The sequence below is a fragment of the Melanerpes formicivorus genome, unplaced genomic scaffold (assembly GCF_026170545.1).
Source record: "Melanerpes formicivorus ecotype bairdi unplaced genomic scaffold, bMelFor1.0.p_v2 SCAF_7, whole genome shotgun sequence".
NCBI lineage: Eukaryota > Metazoa > Chordata > Aves > Piciformes > Picidae > Melanerpes > Melanerpes formicivorus.
This window is the reverse complement of record NW_027142359.1, coordinates 5,949,336-5,970,473: the sequence shown is the minus strand read 5'-3', so window position 1 is coordinate 5,970,473 and position 21,138 is coordinate 5,949,336. Positions and strand designations below refer to the sequence as shown.

The window sequence follows — 21,138 nt, the reverse complement described above, 5'->3', positions numbered from 1 at the left end:
TAGAGAAATGATTTACTTAGTTCCTAAAAAGCAATAAAATGCCAGTAATCCTAACATCCCTTTCTAGATAGGATATCATAGATCGACCACTCTAATGTCAGCAAACACATAATTGAAATGTCCTTGTGTCAGAAATGTTTAAAAATGGTTTTCTCATCTTCATAACAATGCTAAATCTTTACTATATATTATTTAAAAGGGATTACCAAGCTAATAAATCTATCTAAGGGTACAGATGCTATAATAAATGGCTTGAACTTTGGTGTCAGGATTTATGATATTCATTTGAACCCTCCAACTGATTAATGACCTGGTAAAACATTCACCATATTCTCTCCTTTCCTCTCTTACACACCTCACACACCTCTCCTACTCACAGTGAGACCAGTGCACTGAGACATCACACTGACAGAGTCAGCAAGTGTGGAATAGCATGGGCAGGCATGAAAGGGACAGGAAATTCACCTGCAGAAAAGTATTTTTGTATGAGCTTTCCATAATTTAAGAAAAAGACCAATATCTTTAAGAGTGTTGAGGAGAGAAATAATTAGGATCTGCCAGACTGAAAGTAATTTGGCCCAAATTAAACAACGTGCAAGAGCCTACAAAGGAATTAAATCAAACATGATATGGGCTGGCACAAAACAATATGCAATACTGCCACGATAAAGTTGCAGAAAAACTCTATTCCTTATAGGAACTTCTAATTATCATACAATGGCTTCTAAATTTCCAACTTGTCCACTCACTTTGTCTCATGCTTTTAAACCCCTGCCTCTGGCACTGCATTATTACAGCAGCCTGCAGTCATTGGTCGCTGAATTCTCCTAGCCCTTCTAAGAGATCAATATGTATGTTTTCAGGGCCTTTGCAAGCTTAAACAATGCCACTTAATTCCAGTTTTCTTCAAAGTTGACACTTGTGGTCCAGCACTGCTCCTGCAAGCTGGCAAGATGTTGAGTAACACTGGTGAGACTTAGCAGCAGCCAGAAAACAAAGTGTGGCTGAAAGAGTCCAAACCATCAGCTTCCTCATCTCACAGACATCAGATGTTCCTGCTGGCTAAAGGGGGGTTGGACTAGATGACATCAACAGGTCCCTTCCAACCCAAACCAGTTGAAGATTCTATGATTACATCTCATGGCTGTTGTATAGCACAATATGGACAAACTGACACACCATGCAAGAACCTTCAGAAGACAGATGTTTAATGAAAAACTGCTGACAAATGAAGAAAAGAAATGTAGTTGCAATAGGCATTTTCTAAGTCTAATTTTCTGAACAATCATTGTAAGCTATTAATGTCATTTTTAAAGCATCATATATAGAGGCCTAAAATGCTTTAAATCAAATAGATGCTTTTTTAAACCATCATATAGATGCTTTAAACATAGATGTGGTGCTGAAGGACATGGTTTAGTGGTGACCTGGCAGTGCTGGGTTAACAGTTGGACTCTGGTCTTTCCCCAACCTAAACAGTTCTATCAACATATATACACATTAACTAAATGTCTCCCTTAACATTGTGAGATATTAAAGCAGCATCAGTCTGATCTGCAGAAAGGTGACAAGATTAAACATATACCTGTTCCAGTTTACTTCACATGATCCATTGTTAGAAAATCTGTAGCTTTTGGCAGCTACAAATCTTCCACCTACAAAACTTTGCAGTTAGCAACAGGAAGAATTTTCTTAGCAGAGGGTCAGTGGTACACGAACCAGAATGAAGCAAAGCAAAGGACAGGAGACTGGAAAAGGGAAAAAAGAAAAACAAAGAGAGAAGAGAACAGTATCTACAAGTGTTCTTGGTAGAGGCTACAGAATGCTCAGCCCTTCCATACTATATACATAGTAGGGTGATACAAACCACAGCTTGCAAGTAGATTGAGAGCCCTAATTAGTTCTATCAAGAACAGCAATGGACTTACCCTTACAGACAGCCCACGCTTCCTCATCACATTTCTCACCACTAGTTCTCAGCTCAAAGAAGTTGTATTCCTCCAAACTCAGAAGACCATTTCCATCCAAATCAATTGTCTCAAATATATCCAACAAAGCAGCTCTAAAAGATTAAAAAAGCAGAACTATTTCAAAATAATCCTGTTTCCTTTACTCTCTCCTCACACTGTCAGTAACTGCTTAGTCAGTTTGAGAATACTCTGTACAGGAAGCACTTCAGTAACTTTTGAAAAGCTAGATGTGCTCTGGGGCAAACACTTACATAGCAGTCACCATGCCTGCTGGAGAACATGACTCACCTGAACTCTTTGGTCAGTGCCAGGTCTCCATCTTCACCTCTGTACACCAATTTTGCTTCTCTAGTGATGTGTGGTTTTACCTTCTTCAGCCTACAGCCTGTTGTGAATGGGAGCAGCCAGTAAACTCCTGAGCCAAGCTCCCCTTTCCATCCAAACATCTACTCTTAAAAGAAGACAGGCCAGTTTGCAAGTTATTTTTCAAATTATATCTTTCTTTTTCACTAGTAATATTCATACATGAGTGATGAATTACTTGAAAACACAGGTAATTCTAGGTTCTTTCCTGAAAGAAAACAATTAAAATAGGAATCCAAGAAAAATATCAAACCTCTTTGTTTTGTTGTTCAGTAAAGCTCACAAGCTGGAGATTTTCTTGGGTTTCATTTTCCTTGAGAATATACAGAGCTGTATCCACTGACAACCAAGGACAAGACTTTCCTAAAAAAAGAAAAAACAATCCTAACACAAATGCTTAAAAAAGGACAGAAAATGTTATTCTTTGAACCCCAAAGTAGATACTTCTATGGTATTTATCATGTTGATCCCTGCTAATGTAAGAGGTATAAAAAAGAATCCATTATATGCTATCATCAGGAAGTCCTTCCTATTTAGGCTGATTGAATTGATTGCTCTCAGTCTTGTGTTTGTCTCACAGACAATGACCACTATTAGTAGTTCTAATAATAAAACTTCTGGTAGTTAAAGAAGGAATTTTCATTATTTTCTAGTAGTAAAATATTATTACCTATTACTTTCCTTTACACTAAAGCTCCTAGATATTTGCAAGGATGTTAGCAAAATCATACCATATTCTCCTCTGATGGTTTGTAGAATATTATTAAATTCATCTTGACTGGAAAACTATTGCAAACACTTAGGGATGCCAGAAGATGTGACTCTCAGAGGGTAAGTTTCAATTATTTATATGATTTAAATACAAGATCCCCCTACATGGCCTGACTTAGGATTTTTTTTTATCACGTAGGATTTGTTTTTCTTGGGTTAGACTGGAAAGGAGACCTGGTCTTACATATGTTGAGTAGCTGCCATATGAATCTCTGATTCAAAGCTAACCAATCTGACTAATTTCAAGTGGCTTAAATTAAGATGGGCATTAAAATAGGCAAACTAAGCTACAGACCCCTCAGACAAGATTCATAATCACAACATCAAGATACCATAATGCCATAACAAGCCATCATCTAAATATTAACAGAAACCTTTGAGGTGGAAAATACAATATTAACTGGTCTGTATTGTTGTTTCCCACAAAGTACCTAAACACCTTAGAGAGAGATACTGCAAACAGTGCCAGCATTTGAACTGTGTAACAAAAAACTTCACAAATTTACAGTCAAAAATAGTCTGAGAGGTTGGTTGACTAAAGGGAGAAAGATAATAGACTTTCATTATTTGCAGTGCCCAGGAAGTGAACAAAAAATTACTAAGCACAAAATAGGTCACAAAATTGATGAAAGGGGTGGAAGCTCTCTGCTGTGAGGCCAGGCTGAGAGAGTTGGGATTGTTCAGTCTTGGAGAACTTGCCAGGGAGATCTTCTGTTGGCCTTTCAATACTTAAAAGGATGATCAGAAAGCTGGGGACAGATTTTTGAGCAGGGCCTGCTGTGACTGATAGAGGGAGATTCAGACTGGAAAGAAGGAAGAAACGTTTGACACTGAGGGTGGTGAGACCCTGGCCCACGCTGCCCTATCCCTGGAACCACTGCAGGTGAGGTTGTGTGGGCTCTGAGCAACTTGCTCTGGTGGCAGACGTCCCTGCTGACTGCAGGGGGGTTGGAACTAGGAGACCTTTAAAGGTCCCTTCCAACCTAAAGCATTCTGTGATTCTATGATTTTAAGCAGAAAATCTGGTGTGACAAGTTACAACTGTACTAGGCCCTGCCAACAGAGAGAAATATTCTTGTATCACAGTATTCTGAGTGAGAAAGAGGTGTGTTAGCAGAAGAGAAACTATTTTTTAAAGAGGAAAATTCTCCAAATACACTTACCTTCTACCTTACGAATGTTCAAAGGCTTGATGGTAATACATACTGCAGACCTCTGAGATAAGTGCAGCTTGTACTTGTGACTAATGATTTCACCATCTTCTTCCAAGTAGAAGCATCCTTTGGACTGCGCCCATTGCCATTCCTGGAAATCGAGCAGATATTAGATGTAGCATGTGTGATGTACCACTGAAAGGCTGGAATTTTGCTCCACTAGTTCCATCAGGCCAAGGAAGCAAACCCCATAAATAAATACTGAGGAGATATTTGCTCAGATAAATCACAAGTACTAGTCAAATACAATGGTTCTTCCTTGACTTCTGGCAAAGCTATTGGAAAGACATAAACTGGAAACTGCTCTACTTATGGAGAACATGGTTCCTAGAGAAGCCATGATTTTGCTGAGATCCTAAAACAGCTTCAAGTTTTGCTGGTGGTGTCTTTTAGAAAGCAAGTCCCGATTCTGAGTTTCAAATATCATCTGAATATTTCTTCAACAAAACAAAAATAAAGTCCTTATACATATGTGTGTGTGTATCTATCTATCTACCTATCTATCTAAAAAATAAAACTCTCCCTGGAGGTGTTCAAGGCCAGGTTGGATGAAGTCTTGTGCAGCCTTGTCTGGTGGAAGGTGTCCCTGCCCATGGCAGGAGGGTTGGAACAAGATGACCTTCAAGGTCCCTTCCAACCAAAACCATTATATGAATACGGAACGCCTTAAGGAATTAAAAACATTCCTAATTTGCCTTCCCTGGTCTGGATTAAGTCCATGATTTCTAGCCACTTTCCCAGCAATGGAAGATAGCTTTCCTGAGCAGAGCCTAGCAGGAACAACCTTCCAGGGTAGAGAGCTCTGTCCATATTGCTGTACCTATGCTTATGGTTTAGTGTCACAGATAAGCTAACACAGACTTGAGAACTTTATAAAATGGAGAATCTCTGCATATAACTCCCAGTGAGGAGGCTGACTATTAACTCCAAGACCACGCAGTCTTCAGCAGAGTGCTAAACTTCACTTCTGCCCTAAAGGTGCCTAAAGGACACCTAAAGGTGTCAGGCAAGAACTGGGTTTTGCTAGTGCATGCACTCCGAGGATGCCGAGTAATACACTGCTCTTGAATTTAGATTTTTCCACCCAGAACTCTGCCTTTCTTAAGGATACAAATTACTCAGGAACTCACAGACTTAACAGCCTTCAGTCCTGTACCACTTTTGCCACCAATTTCTGTGGGAACAAGATCGACTCCTCTACGCTAAACATCAAAGTAATTTTCCTTCTACTCCTTCCTGCTTTTAGAACTTTGTATAAATTAGTTAAAACAAAAAGAGATGGACTTTGAGAAACTGGCATAGAAAGACTGCAGAATCTAATACTATCCCTCACTTCATTTTGTGCTTTTGAATTGCTTACAAGTTGCGCCCAAATAGCACAAATTCAGATATAAAAAAGATCCTCACACTAAAGGAATAAAAAACCACATCATCTTGAAAACATGAATGTGGATTAAACACTGAGAATTCCCAATTTTACACAGCTGGAAACTATCTTCATCTCAAATTACTTATCATTATGGTAAGACTCCACTGTCCTATCCAAGATGCTGATCTCAAGACAACAGTTATATCAACTCTCAGTACCCTTATAGTTTTGGTTTCATAATGCAGTTTAGATGTCACATTCTGCTAGTTATATTTGCATACAGCTGACAACATGGAGCACTTTCAAGTGCAAACACTTTGCAGCTCACTTTCTGCTGTTCTTTGGAGGTTTAGGAGTTTTACAGAACATGAAGACTTTGCTGAGGGAGTTCTAAGGGACTTTAGAAGCAAATATGCATCCTCAGAGCACAAAATGACAAAGATCAATGAAGATACCTACAATAAAGTGGGACATCCAACCCCCAATGTAAATTAATATCCAAGTCTCTCCTTGCCCATAAAACCAAACCAAGCTAAGTGCCATTTGAAGTGGATGCAACCTGCTTGAGGGGCTGCTAGGCCTAAGCCTTGTGGATGTGAAGCTGCCTATGATATTTGGTCCACAAAGTCATGCATCAGTCCCTGACCACCTTTCATAGTTGCTCAGTCCTCACTTACAAGGCCACCCAGAAATTTTACACCAGTCTTTATCCATCAAACTAGATTTTTAGTGATAGGATAAACAAAAAGGGTCCAATCACAAAGAAAAATTAGGAAATGATCGGGGGCTGGAATACCTCTCCTACAAGGACAGGCTGAGGGAGCTGGGCTTGTTCAGCCTGGAGAAGATAAGGCTCCAGGGAGACCTAATAGCACCCTTTGGTACCTGAAGAGTGCCTACAAGAAGGCTGCAGAGGGATTGTTTCCAAAGGCCTGCAGGGACAGGATGAGGGGCAATGGTTTGAAATTAGACAAGAGGAGATTTAGATTGGATGTTAGCAACAAGTTCTGCACCATGAGGGTGGTGGGACAGTGCAACAGGTTGTCCAGGGAGGTAGTTGAGGCCCCATCCCTAGAGATATTCAAGGTCAGGCTCAAAAAGGCTCAGAGCAACCTGATCTAGTGGAGGATGTCCATGCTAGCTACAGGGGCATTGGACTAGAGGACCTTTGGCGGTCCTTCCAACTTAAGCCATTCTATGAAATAAGTTAATGGAGGTTAAACATTATTTGACTTCATGGTGAGGGTCACATGTTGGACAACAGAGTTCTCTCAGGTAAATAAGTGAATATTGGGAGCCATTCAACAGCCATTCAAAAATACTACAGCTATTCAAAAACATACTGTGACAATTTTCATATACAAAAATCACCGTCACAGCCATGTTCTACCTCCTCTTTCTCACCATAGTAGACTTCACTCAGACCATCACCTCACAGATGGAGAGTAGCTTTGTCCAGTTTGTTTACCTTTTTCTAGCTGTTATTTCAGATGCAAGTCAACTGGTTTGTGCAGTTTGGCATTCAGATGGATACTGTTACAACAGGAACAGCAAATGATCCAAGTAAGTAGGGAAAATCTCTCAGGAAACAATGTGCAGGTTAAGATGTGAGCTGAAGTTGGACAACGCTTGAGGAATCAAACTCTGCCCTGTTGTTCTTGCAGAGAGCAGAAGGTGGTGCTATATCCTCTGTCAAAGGACAACAGGAACCTAAACTTGGGAAGCTGAACGACAATTTTCTGCTGGGATTTTAAAATGTCACTTCAAAGCGTAACAGAAGTCGTCAAAGATAGCTACCATTGTGAGAAATGTTTGTATTCGAAATGCTAATCATAAGATTAATTACTAATTGATGTTAATCACATTGAGGTGATGGAGTAGGTCCAGAGAAGGGCAACAAAGCTGGTGAAGGGTCTGGAGAACAGGTCTGGTGAAGCGCAGCTGAGAGAACTGGGGTTGTTCAGCCTGCAGAAAAGGATACGGAGGGGAGACCTTCTGGCTCTATGCAACTCCCTGAAACGAGGTTAGAGCCAGGTGGGGTTTGGTCTCTTCTGTCAAGAAACAAGTGACAGGATGAGAGGAAATGGCCTAGAGTTGCATTAGGGGAATTTCAGGTTGAGTATTAGAAGAAATATTTCTACTGAAAGGATTCTCAAAGACTGCAACAGGCTCCCCAGGGTGGTGTATAAAAGATGAAGAGATGTGGTGCTGAGGGACATGGTTTAGCACCAGACTTGGGTGAGTTAGAGAATGGTTGATCTTGGTGATCTGAAGGGCCTTTTCCAAGCAAAACAATCCTATAAAGAAATTTAAAGACTGTCTGCTGCCACTGCTGCCCAAAAAACGTATTCCACTGCTTTTACAATTCCAGCTGTTTTTGAAATTGTCCTCACATTCAGGTATAATGGCAAATAAAAAGCAATGTCAATGAGAGGAACTGTTCCTAAGATGGAAGAACTCCAGCTCTTTGTCTTGTACAAACCTGTTCCATACGCACAGAAGTCTTGCTAGCTGAATTCCACGAGGCTGTTTAACAGGTATGAGTGGGAACACACCTGTTTCTTTCAGGAAAAAGATTTCCCTGAGCTATATCTTTTGTTACATACTGTGTGTGGAGGTCTTTCACCAACTTCAGTAGAGGAGAATGCAAAGGTGAGATAGTTTAGCTACTCAAAGCAGAGAGAGGATCTTAAAACATGATACACTACCTTTTTCTTGTTGCTGTTAAATCTTGCTTAAAACCAACACAAAGAATACCTTGCAGAAATTCAAGATCTCTATTAGTCATCTTCTAATGAACTGTGATTCACCTACAGCTGAAGCCCAACAGGTCAGCATGTTATTTATGCACACATGTAGCACTTCAGTAACTGTCTAATTTTTTTCCCCCCAAATTTATTTATATGGCTGCAAACATGTCACAAAATTCCACTGACAAAAAGAAAGCACATGGAAGAAGGTACTATGAATACCTTCCATTTTTTCTAAGGGTTTTTAGCTTTAGCTTCAACGTATTTTGGCTTCCACTGTTTTCCACTGTTTTCTCCTGCCGAAAATGTCAAGCTGGCACTGGTCCAACTTCCTGATGACAAAATTTTCTTACTTAGAGATGAATTGCAAGAGGGGGAAAATACATTTATGAATATAAAATAATAAGAATTTTTGAGTGCTAGATTCCGATCCACACCCCAAATGAATCACTTTGTATTTATTTATTGAATGTTGAGAGTTTGCACTGTGCCCTTTATAAAAAAGGATTAAAAATAATAGCAATTCTGCTTACATCTTTCCATGTTTCCTGAGGGATTTCAGGATTTGTATGATGTTAATAGATAGCAACCAATATCTGCAGCTGTTGTTGTTTTTAAATCAGTTCCTCCTAGCTTGTACAAAGGAAGAGGAAAACAATATGGGGAGATTGCATCCTGGTTTTCCACACTACACATTATGTTTGAACAAGGTGAAACTGCAGGTTAAATTGCATGAAGGTCCAGCTACCTAAACAGACTGCAAAAAAATTCCTTAGAGATTATGTTTTAAAATTTTAATATAGAACAAATGTCACTGTATAGCAATGGTGAAGATATAAAGGACTTTGGAGTTCAATAACAAACACAGAGTTGTTATTTGAAACAAAAATGTAGCTCATGAGAACAATCAGTTCAGTTTTCTAGCAGCAGTTATGCTGTGTGGTCATAACCATTTTTTCCCCTTTTATACAGGGGTCTCAAGGTGCACATTTTTAATGTATCCCAGCAGTTTCCAGTTAATGTTTTATATTCCTACAGCTATTACTTTCAGTTGAAAGAAAACTAGTAAAAGCTCAGTCAAGAAAGGGAAAACAAAGGAAAAAGATCAATATTAACACTCTACAAATATTGACTTAGCAAAGTGACTTTGTTGTCGTTCTCCCACAGGAATTGATATTGAATGAGTGATTTATTTAAAAGAAAATACTGATAGGACATATTAGTCTAACTAAAAATCAATACTTTCAGGCTAGAGCAGGTATTCACAAAGTAATGCCCAAACTGAGTATGCTCACAGCTCTTGGCATTTATTTCCCATTACCTTTCATATAAAGGTTTATGATACACAATCTTTCAGGCTACTTAAGCATTTAAAAGTTCTCACCAACCTAATAAATTATTAATTTTTAAATTTCTCAAAAAGTCATTAAACATTTTATCCAACAGTGATTTCATTTATAAAAAACACACACTTTGTTCTATTAAACCTTCACACCTGAAAAATTATTTGCAATAACCAGATGTCAGCAAAACCAACAGTATATAAAAATGTTCATCATAATAGGTAGCAAGAAAGCTTTCAATTGTTTATAGCTGCCCTTGACAAACTATTAATAAAACATAAGCTAAAAATCAGAGAAAAACAGTTTTCCTTTTTAAAATTCAACAACACAGCCTAGAGGAAAACAGCGTAATTTCCACAGGTCTACCTTCATTGCATCAGGCTCAATTAGCTTTGTGTTTCTGTGGCTACTGGCACCCATGGTGATGGTGGTGGAAACAGTTGCTTTGCAAGTTTGAGCTGATGAGGGTCTTGAAGGAGTTCTGCTATCACCTATAAACAGAGACATTTTGTTACAATTTTATTCTTTCAACCCACTTCTAGTGCTATTTATCATCAAGTCTTACATTTATAGGCACACAGAGAAAAACTGAGTGAGAAGAACTTCAGCCAGATAAACTGATTTCCCTTGTAACTGTCTAACATTTAATAATTCACTTACCAAACATCTTTACTTCCCTTTTTGTGCATCCCAGGTGAATGGGCGCACAAATGACAGAACCTTGGAACCAAATCTGCCTGAAGGACATGAAATTGTTACCACATGATTCCATTTACCTTGGAATCAAGGTAAATCTGTCCTAAGAGGATAGGTTTAATATGCTTCTAATTTAAAGTTGTTTCTTTTCAGTATTTCCTTGCCAGACAGCACATCAGCACAACAGCTGCAATAAACTGTCCCAGTGTAATTACTTTCAAGCTTTTACTTTCTGGTTCCTTACATTGGGGCACCTCTGCTGGTAGAATTGTTGATTTAGCTACATAAACTCAGTCTTCATCACTGCCTTGTCATCCTTGTATTGCCTAGAATTGAAGCAACATAAACATTGTACACTACACATGAATATTTCATGCAGTACCTTTGCAAAGGTCTTTCTCCAGACTTTGAAAGTTTTGAAGTATCTTTATAACTTCAGGAAGAACATTAAACCCTCATGTTGATTGTGCTTGAAAAGTAGCCTTGATAATTGAAACAACCAGACTGCTCATTGACTGCTTATTGTTTAAGGTTTCATCTCTGATCTGGGAAGGAAATAACTTGCTATGTTGCAACATCTGAACATTCAGTTTCCTTCTTCCCCCTGGACTGTGTCACACAAGTCAACAAAAATGCACCCTTAAAAGTTTGAGAGCTTCAGATCACAGAGGCAACCAAAGTCCATTTGAACATGAAATTCAGATATTCTACCAAGACAGTCATATTATTGCTACAGCAGAAATTTCACTAAGCTGAACAAACCCAAATACACACTCAGCTGCTCATTGACCCAGAGCATGAACTCCAACAGAATGAAAACTCACAGTATGAAACAGAAATACCTTTTGCTGGTGCCACTTTGTGATCAGTTTTCCTTGAGATCCTTGGTGATGGTTTTGACACTGGCAGTGTGATTCTTTCAGAGGAAGAAGTTTCAGTTTGACTTCCAAACTGCTGCTGCCTCAGTCGACTATCAACTTCCAGTTTCTCTCGTGCAGTCTTGCAGCACTGCTCACTGGTTGCCATGTAGAAGTCACAAAACTTTGGGTGAAGAAAAGTAAGCTGTGAGTGACACATTTTTTTCTCATAGTTTTAAGGATTACATTGTGACATTAGTAAGGAAATTACAGGTCAAGAGATTTCCTCTAAAGCATTTTCTCATAAAGCACAATAATAATGTTAATTTTCATGAACCAAGTGACCACTCCAGTGACACAGCCAAATGGAGCCATGATTCAACAAAAAGGTTTAACATAGAATGAAAATTAACTGCAGCTTTCAAGCCAAAAGGTAATTTATATTTCTTTCTAGATATCTGAAAATCTATTAAGTTTTTAATATTTGATTTTTAATAGGGAATTGTTTTTCTCCAGTGAAACTGTATCTATGTCCAAATCTTTTGGACCATTTATTCAGTTCAAAACTTAGAGATGATGTCTGAAAAAAATGGAAAGGTTTTGCATCTTGAAATTTAGATGTTTAACATATACAATAACATCCCACATAAAGACAGTTACCAGGTAACACTGTCCTGATTTGAGCTAGAACAGAACTAATTCTGTTCAGTGATTTTACTTCCCAGCTCAGTTTCTGCTTAATGACAGCACTTTCTGCAGTTCAGGGCATATTTTCACAGACAGGGGCTGCTTCCAGCAGAACATGACAGGGAGAGTTCCTGCCAAGGGCTGGGCTGCAGAAAGGCTCTACCTTGGACTCACTTCTGGGCACACCAGAGGCACTGCTAAATCTTGTGTCCCATGCTGGGAAGCAGAAAGTTAGAAATAGCACCTGTGGACAGGAGTGGACAGGAGAGGCGACTCTCAAATGACCAACAATGGATTCCATCCCATGGACAGCATCTTCAGGAGCAAGCTGAGAGATCGCCAGGGTCAAGCCTCAGTGGCCAGCATGCAAGGACTCTGTCTATTCTACTTTTGATCCCAACCCACGTGTTCCTGAATCCATTTCTCAAATCCAGCTCCTGAATTTACTTCTCATCTGCTCCCGAGTCAAATTCGCAACTCCCCAGTGCCTGCCCCAGCATCACTAGTTACAGCAACTAATTGCCACCCGGAAGTTGGGTTCCATATGGGTGTGTATTTGTATCTATTTCATGTTATTGTAATTATTTTCATTAAAGCTTCAGTGTTGTTTCCCAACCCATCAGTCTCCCTCCCTTATTCCCTTTTTCATCCCTTTGGGAAGCAGAGGGGTTCACAGAGAGACTCTGTGGCTCATTAGTGGCCAGCCCTAACCCTTGACAGCAACTCTGCCTACACATTTGCTGTCAGTTGTTGCCTTTATCCTGCCATTCCTTTAACTCCTATCTTCAGGCAGGCTGTTAGGCTTTGTGCTTACTGATGGGCTCTGCCAATACATTACATTCACTTGCAGCAAGTGAACTTTTCAAGGACAGTAGCCAGATAAACAGCCCATGCTCCAGTACACAGGTAGTTGCAGGGGGTAAGGTTGTGAACAGACCAACTCATAGAGGTGGGATGTGTTGTGCTTGATAACGCCAACACTGTCAGGAGCTTTGAGCTGGTAACACAAGAACAAATAACATCACCCTGTTTGCCATACCTTGTTGTAGTCAAGTTTGCCACTGCAGTTAAAGTCAGCTTGTTTAAGAATGCTGCTCACTTCATCTCGACTCATTCTTTCACCTCTCTGCAACAAAAAAACAACTCAGTTTGGGTCCCTGATCAAGAATGCTGCTCACCTACAACTTAGTTTGGAACCCTAGTCAAGAATGCTGCTCACCTACAGTACACACTTAATGGAAATACAAAGGAAGATTCCTTTAATATCCTTTCATGGAATCTTCTCTTGTGATTAATTTAAATAGATTTTGACTTGAATTGTCAAAATAAAGCCCAACATCATAAAAAAAAAAAGAGTCCTTAAAATCCCACTAAATATTGAGCATGTGAACTGCACCAGTTCATGCAATTTTGTGATGTCTTCTGGGAACCTGCCATGAATCATAGAACCATTGAGGTTGGAAGAGACCTTTGCGATCATCAAGTCCAACTGCTCACCTAGAGCTCACAATCACACCTCTACTGATAAGCTACTACCACTAAACCATGTCCCTCAGCACCACATCTATGTGTCTTTTAAATACCTCCAGGGATGAGGACTCCACCATCTCTCTGGACAGCCTGCTCCAATGCCTGAATGACACACCAATTTCAGAAAACCTTCCATAATCTGGGGAATCCCAGTTCTCAGTCATCCTTACTTACACTGTAGCATGCTAAGAACCAAGAGCCAACTTGATAATGGTTACTTTCACTTATTTACTTAAGCTATCCTATTATACGAGGCAACACCTGCAATTTAGCTCCCTAAAACAGTTATTCCAGGCATATATTTGTCTTGCACTGATCTGAACATGGAATCATTACTGTGAAGCCAAAACAATTTGTTTCCTTTTGGATCCAGGTCTAAACTGTGTGTCAGAACACCAGCTCATTGCCCCAGCTGGTACATGGTGACAAGGTACAAAGCACATCTTCCACAAGATCCTCCAGCAATTTGCTCTACACAGATGTATAGGGCTGTTAGCAGTGACACAGCATTATGTGACTGCTGCACAGAAGTCTATTTCACTTTTCAGCTATAGATGTGTAGTGTAAACTTGGGACTAACTCAAAACTAATGGGAATGTCATTGTTGGTAAACATGTGATGTGGACATTATGGTCCTGGAGCCATAGCGGATTGTAACAAATCAAATCCTGATCCTCTCCTCTTCCAACAGCACCAGCTGCTACTGCAGGCACCCAGTCTTCAGTTTGGGTCTACATAAAGCAATACCCTGACTTTATGTTACAACAGTTTATAGCTCCTCATGGAATAGCTATGGTAGCACTCAGCACCTCTTAATTCTGTCTTAAAGATTATTTCCTCACCATCACACCATCACAACCAAATCTTTTTGTTCATGAAGAATGAGGATTGAAAGTTCTGCCATGGTGTTTGAAGTAAACAGTTTTGTTTTACTGGGTCAACCACCACAAATACAGTATGAAAATTGTTTCTTCTGTCCCAGTTTGCTCTCCTCTACATTTCCTTAAAAATTGGATTATTCTCACTTTTGAGCGCTCTACTAGAATTCTACTACTAGTCTATTTTAATTGCTTCTGCTCCTTAGTGCCAGATGCTTGGCTTTTGTGAAGGGGGTGGCTGTACAGAGCAAAAAACAACAGAGCAGATAAAGAAAATCATAATAACCATCTGTGATATACATCTTTATGTAATTTAAGTGGACAGACATTATCAACTGCAAGACTGTAAGGGGGGGAAAATGGAAGAAAGATCAAATAACCACAGAAAATTAGACACAAAATTGCAACCCACTCCACCCCCCCCAAAAAAAATCCATTATTGTTTGTTTTTTTGATCAGGAATACATGTTTATGCATTCAGAATAGCTTTAGCTTTAACATCTAATATCCAAAATCTCTAATGGCTAGAGATGGATAATTGTTTCACTTGTGACACTTACCATTGTAAGGACTTGATAAAGTTCATCATGTAAAATACATCCAGTGTTATCTGTGTCTAGTTTTCTGAATGCTTCAAGCAGCTCAGTTTTTGTAGCTGGTTTTTCTTGTTTTAAAATAGTACAAAAATCATCAAAATTCAGTGTGGTTGTTTGTGAAGTCCAATATTTATTAACTGTCTTCTGAGAAGGATTCCTTCCAGCCTGCTGAAGTACTGAACAATAAACCACAATGTTAACTATATATTCCAGCTGTCACTAAAGCAGTTCTCTCAGAACATCCTTTAATCACTTGCCATGTTCAGACTTTCTTTTTAAAGCCAAATCAATCCCAGGGAAAAGTAGGTTTGAAGGAGTTTTGCTCAGAGTCTCAATCCCATACTTGACTAGTACAGACTGACCAGGACCTTCCCTAGCCTTGAATTCTCTGGTTTGTAGCAGAGAGGCTCAAGCAGCCTGAGGAACAGATGAGCTCACTCATATGTTCTGATGAAGCGAGACATCAAACAGGCAGCGCCTGGCATCTTAGACCATTCCTCACAAATGATGATCCAGCACAGAGATGACATCTGGTGCACTGCTGAGAACCACATCCACAGAGCAGTCTAAGACAGTATCATGGGATTTGTTTTGCTTGAAGGCTCTTCAGCTTCCACTTAATCATGTGCACCATTCCCCCAAACCCAATAGGATATCTTCCTTAAAGAAGCTTAATGAGTTCAAATGTTTCATTAAGCCAGATATCCATTAGTTTGGTCTCCTCACAGAAAAATCCCAGCACAGTGGGGGTTGGAAGGAACCTCTAGAGATTATCTGGTCCAACTACCCTACTTTAGCAGGGGCACCCACAGCAGCTTGTCCAGGATCACAATATCCAGGTGGGTTTGGAATCTCTCCACAGAAGGAGACTGCACAACCTCTCTGGGCAGCCTGCTCCAGGGCTCCAGCACCCTCAGACCAAAGAAGTTTCTCCTCCTATTCAGATGGAACCTCCTGGGTTCATTTTTGCCTGATGCCTTTTGTCCTGTCACTGGGCACCACTGATAGGAGTCTGGACCCATCCTTTAGCCCCCCACCTTTTAGCTCTTGTTGAGCACTGAGCATATCCCCTCTCAGGGTGCTCTTCTCCAGGCTAAACAACACCAGCCTCACGAGGGCAGAGTAGAGAGGGAGGAGAACCTCCCTCAACCTGTGGGCCACACTCTTCTTAATGCACCTTCCTTAAGTCACAAGTGTGAAATTCAGCCCAGTGTCTCCATTCCCTGCCTTAACATCAAGAGCCTATTACTTGTAAGCTTCCACATTATTAGACACTGCTTATACTGTGATCCATATAAATCTTTCTGCCTTGTTCAGGACTGAGATCTAGCACAGAATTTATCTTAATATTTTACATCATATCTATACATGTGAACTTGTCTATCCAAGTGACACAACATGATATCAAATGTAAAGGAGAAATTATACCAACAGACATACATTGTTAAGGAAAACAGCCAACATCTGGCACACAACCAGTCCCACTGCTCCTACACCTGGGATTCTTCAAAATAAATTTTCTGGATCTATTCTCCCTTAAAAACCTTCACTGAAAACATCTTTTCATCACTTTCCAGTATGAAGAAGGTTTTATCTTAAACTGAAATTGAATTCAAATGCACAGCCTATCTGAGACTAGATGGATTCTTTTATACCTTCACATATAATCTGGATTTTAGGGAAACAAGCTATACTTCATCTCTACCTAGGACAGCAGCTTGGTTTTTGGCCAGCTGACCAAGCCTATAGCAGCTGAGAGCAGTTCAGAAGCATCTGTGAAATGAGGTGGTGGCATCATTATGATTCTCAGTAAGCAACTGTGTCACCATCAAAACAAACAAACATAATCAGACACCTTTGTTGCTAATCTCTGTCTGAATGCCAAGGACTAAATACAGGTTTCTGCCCTGGCACCTCTACGAGCAGAGTCACAGAAGACAGCAAAGCTTACATCTTTATCCATGCCAGGCTTGGGCACAGAGCAATTATTTTGGGATTTCAGTGTCAAGGTCAGCCAAAGAAGAGCAATTACTCTGTGTGCTTGTTTATATGGACAGCAGTGTTCCTGGAATCATAGAACTGTTGAGGTTGGAAGAGACCTTCAAGAGCATCAAGTCCAACAGCTCACGTAGAGCTCACAATCTCACCACTACTGCTAAGTTACCACCCCTAAACCATGTCCCTCAGCACCACATCCACACATCTCTCAAATACCTCCAGGGATGGGGACTCCACCAATCTCTCCCTTGGCACAGTCCTGTCACTTGTTAGTTAAGAGACCAACTCCCACCTCACTCCAACAATTCAGGGAGCTGTAGAGGGCAATGAGGTTTCCCCTCAGCCTCCTCTTCTGAAGACTAAACAACCACAGTTCCCTCAGCCATTCCTCCCAAGAGTTGTGTTCAAGGCCTTCACCATCTTAGTTACTCTTCTCTGGACATGCTCCAGCACTTCAATGTCCTTCTTGGAGTGAGTGGCTCAAAACCAGCTTGAGGTGTGGTCTCAACAGTGTGAAGCAGACTGAGACAATTACATCCCTAAACCTGCCAGCAAAATTGGCTATAGCACAGTGTTCATTTACCTTTAACAAAATATCCTTCAAATATACAACAATTCTGTCCTTTTAGATGGCAAAATCAGCACTTGCCATACCCTACATGCCTTCCAAGTTTGCATTTCTTAAAGTTCAGTCAGACTGCATCTTGATTCTACTTAGCACCCCAGGCTGAGGGAGCTGGGATTGTTTAGCCTGGAGACAAGGAGGCTCAGGGGAGACCTTATTGCTCTCTACAACTACCTGAAGGGTGGTTGTAGCCAGGAGGGGGTTGGTCTCTTCTCCCCGGCAACCAGCACCAGAACAAGAGGACACAGTCTCAAGCTGTGCCAGGGGAAGTTTAGGCTTGAGGTGAGGAGAAAGTTCTTCACTGAGAGAGTCATTAGCTATTGGAATGGGCTGCCTGGGGAGGTGGTGGAGTCACCATCCCTGGAGGTGTTCAAGAGGGGATTGGATGTGGCACTTGGTGTCATGGTCTAGTCATGAGGTCTGTGGTGACAGGTTGGAATTGATGATCTTTGAGGTCTCTTTCAACCTTGGTGATTCTGTGAACATGGGATATGAAGCTACTATCTGTGAATAAGTAAAACTCCTACAGATTAAATTTCACAATGCCAGTCTCTGAGTATTTTACAGTGTGGTATATCAGTCAAACATGATGAAGCAAAGGAGGCTTAAACACTGGCACCACTCATTTGAGCAATGCCAGAATTTACAGAATGTACTAGGTCTGCAATCACAGAATCACCACCTGGTTTGGGTTAGAAGGGACCTTTCAAGGCCACCTAGTTCAACCCCCTGCAGTAAGCAGGGACATGGACAACTAGAGCAGGTTGCTCAGAGCCCTGTGACTTAGTATTTTTCCAGGGATGGGACATCTACCACCTCTTGAGGCAACATGAGCCAGTGTTTCACCACCTTCAGCATCATAATTTTTCTTAGTTCTAGTCTAAATCTCCCCTCTTTTAGTTTCAAATCATCACCCCTTGTGATTCTATGAAAACTGCTGCAAATTCATTAAATCAGTTACTGAGTTTATGCGTGAGGGATGCTCTCACTACTCAGTTGCCAAGTGCTGTTTGCAAACTACCTACTGTAACCATCACACGTAAAAATTAGGGAGAAGAAAGATAACTAATCCTTACCTAAACTGAGTTGTTCTTTTGATTTAATGTTTTCTAAGCTGCTTTTCAAAACAGCTAGATATGCTGCTCGGCAGTTCATGTAAAAGATTGCTTCTTCTGCATGCTGGGACTTTTTTGCTTGAGAACTTTCTGAGCGTGTGGCTTTCTGAACAGAGAGGGATGTGTCACTCTCAGGACTGCTTGCCATCCTGTGAAGAATAAAATTCCAGTTACAATTTGTTACTATCTTACCTGTTTAATAATGCATCTTCTTTGTTCTCTGAAACACAGACTAGCACTAATTATAATTCAAAAGAGACAGGGAACTAGTGGAGAGAGTCCAGTGGAGGCTCTTAAGATACTGAGGGGACTAAAGCATCTCTGAGGAGGAAAGGCTGAGAGACTTGGGCTGTCAAGCCTGGAGAAGAGCAGCCTGAGAGGGGATCTTCTCAATGCATAGCAAAAGCTAAAGGGTGGGGAGCAAGAGCAAATCGTGTCAAGAATAGATGTAGCACTTGCTGAAGAGAGCTCATGACTGGCTCATGTAATTTTGGATTCTTTATTGTATTTCCCAGTGATAACAGCAGAGTAAAAACCCCCACTTTTGTCCTCCAGTGGAAACTACATGTGAGCAGGTTTATACTAAATTGTGTCAGGAATTCTTCCTTCCCTCAAAAGCTGATGCTTGTATTTCCAGGGCTGGAAAACAGGGCAGCTTTATACAGTTTCACCAGAGACACTGTGTCATGTCATAAATACCATATAACAAGCACTTATATGCTTTTTTAGGCTGCCAATCCCTAGCAGAATGGGCTTTGTTTTCTGTTTTCACAGTTGCTCATATAAGAATGCTAGGAAGGGGCTTTTTACAAGGGCTGCTTGTGATAGGACAAGAAGGAATGGATTGAAGCTGGAAGAGGAGAGACTTAGACTGGATATTAGGAAGAAATATTTTACAGTGAGAGTGGTGAGACACTGGAACAGGTTGCCCAGAGAGGCTGTGGATGCCCCCTTCTTGGGAGTGTTCAAGGCCAGGCTGGATGAGGCCTTAAGCAACCTGGTCTAGTGGAAGGTGTCCCCCATGACAGGGACTTGGAGCTAGATGGTCTTTAAGGTCCCTTCCAACCCAAACCATTTTATGAATCTATGAATTAACAGAAATATGTAAGTCTGAACCTAAGGACGTACTTAAACTCCACATAATTTAAGCCTTTTAGGTACAAGAACCTAAATAATTGTACCCATGTAATTGTAAATTAATGGGGGGGGGGAAATACATTGTTTTCTAACTTATTAAAACTACTCAAAGCAGTAACTAATACTGTTTGCTCACCAGTGGCCAGCAAACTTTAACAGCAGCTTTCTGCTTTTACCAGGGGTGATTAAGGCTTTTAGAAGGCCATCACAGAGGGACACTAAATCGTGTTGTACTGTTGGTCTAACAGCCTCTCATATTATGTTACCCAATGCTGACTTCAGAAAAAAATATTCCAGTATAATAAATTGAATATCTTGAGTTCAGGCAACAAGACAACGACATCATAGGGTCCCCTTCAGGACTCATTGGATTTTTCCTCAGGAGGCCTAAATCACTTGCACCTTGTTGAGTTATATAGGTCTTTTACACTTGGGAAAGAAAGATAATAATCGCTTATCATGGATGAAGTACCCTATTTATAATACACAGACCGCCTGCCTGACACTTTAATATTACACTGGCATTAGAAGGACCCCATAGGGACACTGTGATACAGTCTGGTTACTGCAAACGGGTGTCACTATAATTAAGCACCGGTGTTACACACACAAAATGGAAAGGGGTTAAAGTCAAGGAGGAAAAGAAGAATAAATGTTAATTTTCCAGTAACTAGTTTATAAAATGTGAACTCTCGTTTACACTCCTTCGACTTCCCATTACTGAGATATTTCTTACGTGGGCCACAGTTCTGCCAAGAAGTGCTGCCAACACATTGCTCAGAAATCCAGTGAACAATAGCTCAGTGACAGCACAGCCAACAGCCCCATGGCTTAGGCTGTGGCTTTTTTACTGGGCATATGACACTTTAAACAAAACAGACAGAGGAGAGCTATCTGGCCTTGGTGAGATGGGGGAATGACACAGCTTAACGACTGCTTTCACAGAGTCATAGAATGGTAAAGGTTGGAAGTGACCTCTGGAGATCATCCAGTCCAACCCCCCTGCTAAAGCAGGGGCACCCACAGCAGCTTGCCCAGGATCACAACATCCAGGTGGGTTTGGAATCTCTGCAGAGAGGAGACTCCACAGCCTCTCTGGCTAGGCTGCGCCAGAGCTACTGCACCCTCACAGCAAATGTTTCTCCTCAAGTTTAGATGGAACCTCCTGGGTTAGAGTTTGTGTTTGTTGCCCCTTGTCCTATCACTGGCCACCACTGAAAAGTGCACAGCCTCATCCCA

General features: G+C 40.7%; 1 protein-coding gene across 6 annotated transcripts in view; it reads right to left on the bottom strand.

Moving 5' to 3' along the window:
* Positions 1-21,138, bottom strand: part of EFCAB7 (EF-hand calcium binding domain 7) — a 31,199-nt gene that overhangs the window by 8,691 nt on the left and 1,370 nt on the right. For all 6 annotated transcript variants that reach the window (XM_068140803.1, XM_068140798.1, XM_068140799.1 and 3 more), the window contains 9 exons: positions 18,724-18,911; positions 14,989-15,200; positions 13,060-13,146; positions 11,319-11,517; positions 10,147-10,271; positions 4,268-4,409; positions 2,587-2,696; positions 2,259-2,416; positions 1,929-2,062 (listed from right to left, as the gene is read on the bottom strand). In XM_068140803.1, coding sequence (XP_067996904.1) covers positions 1,929-2,062; positions 2,259-2,416; positions 2,587-2,696; positions 4,268-4,409; positions 10,147-10,271; positions 11,319-11,517; positions 13,060-13,146; positions 14,989-15,200; positions 18,724-18,910 — 1,354 coding nt within the window. In that variant the 5' untranslated portion in view covers position 18,911. The remainder of the gene's footprint in view (positions 1-1,928; positions 2,063-2,258; positions 2,417-2,586; positions 2,697-4,267; positions 4,410-10,146; positions 10,272-11,318; positions 11,518-13,059; positions 13,147-14,988; positions 15,201-18,723; positions 18,912-21,138) is intronic.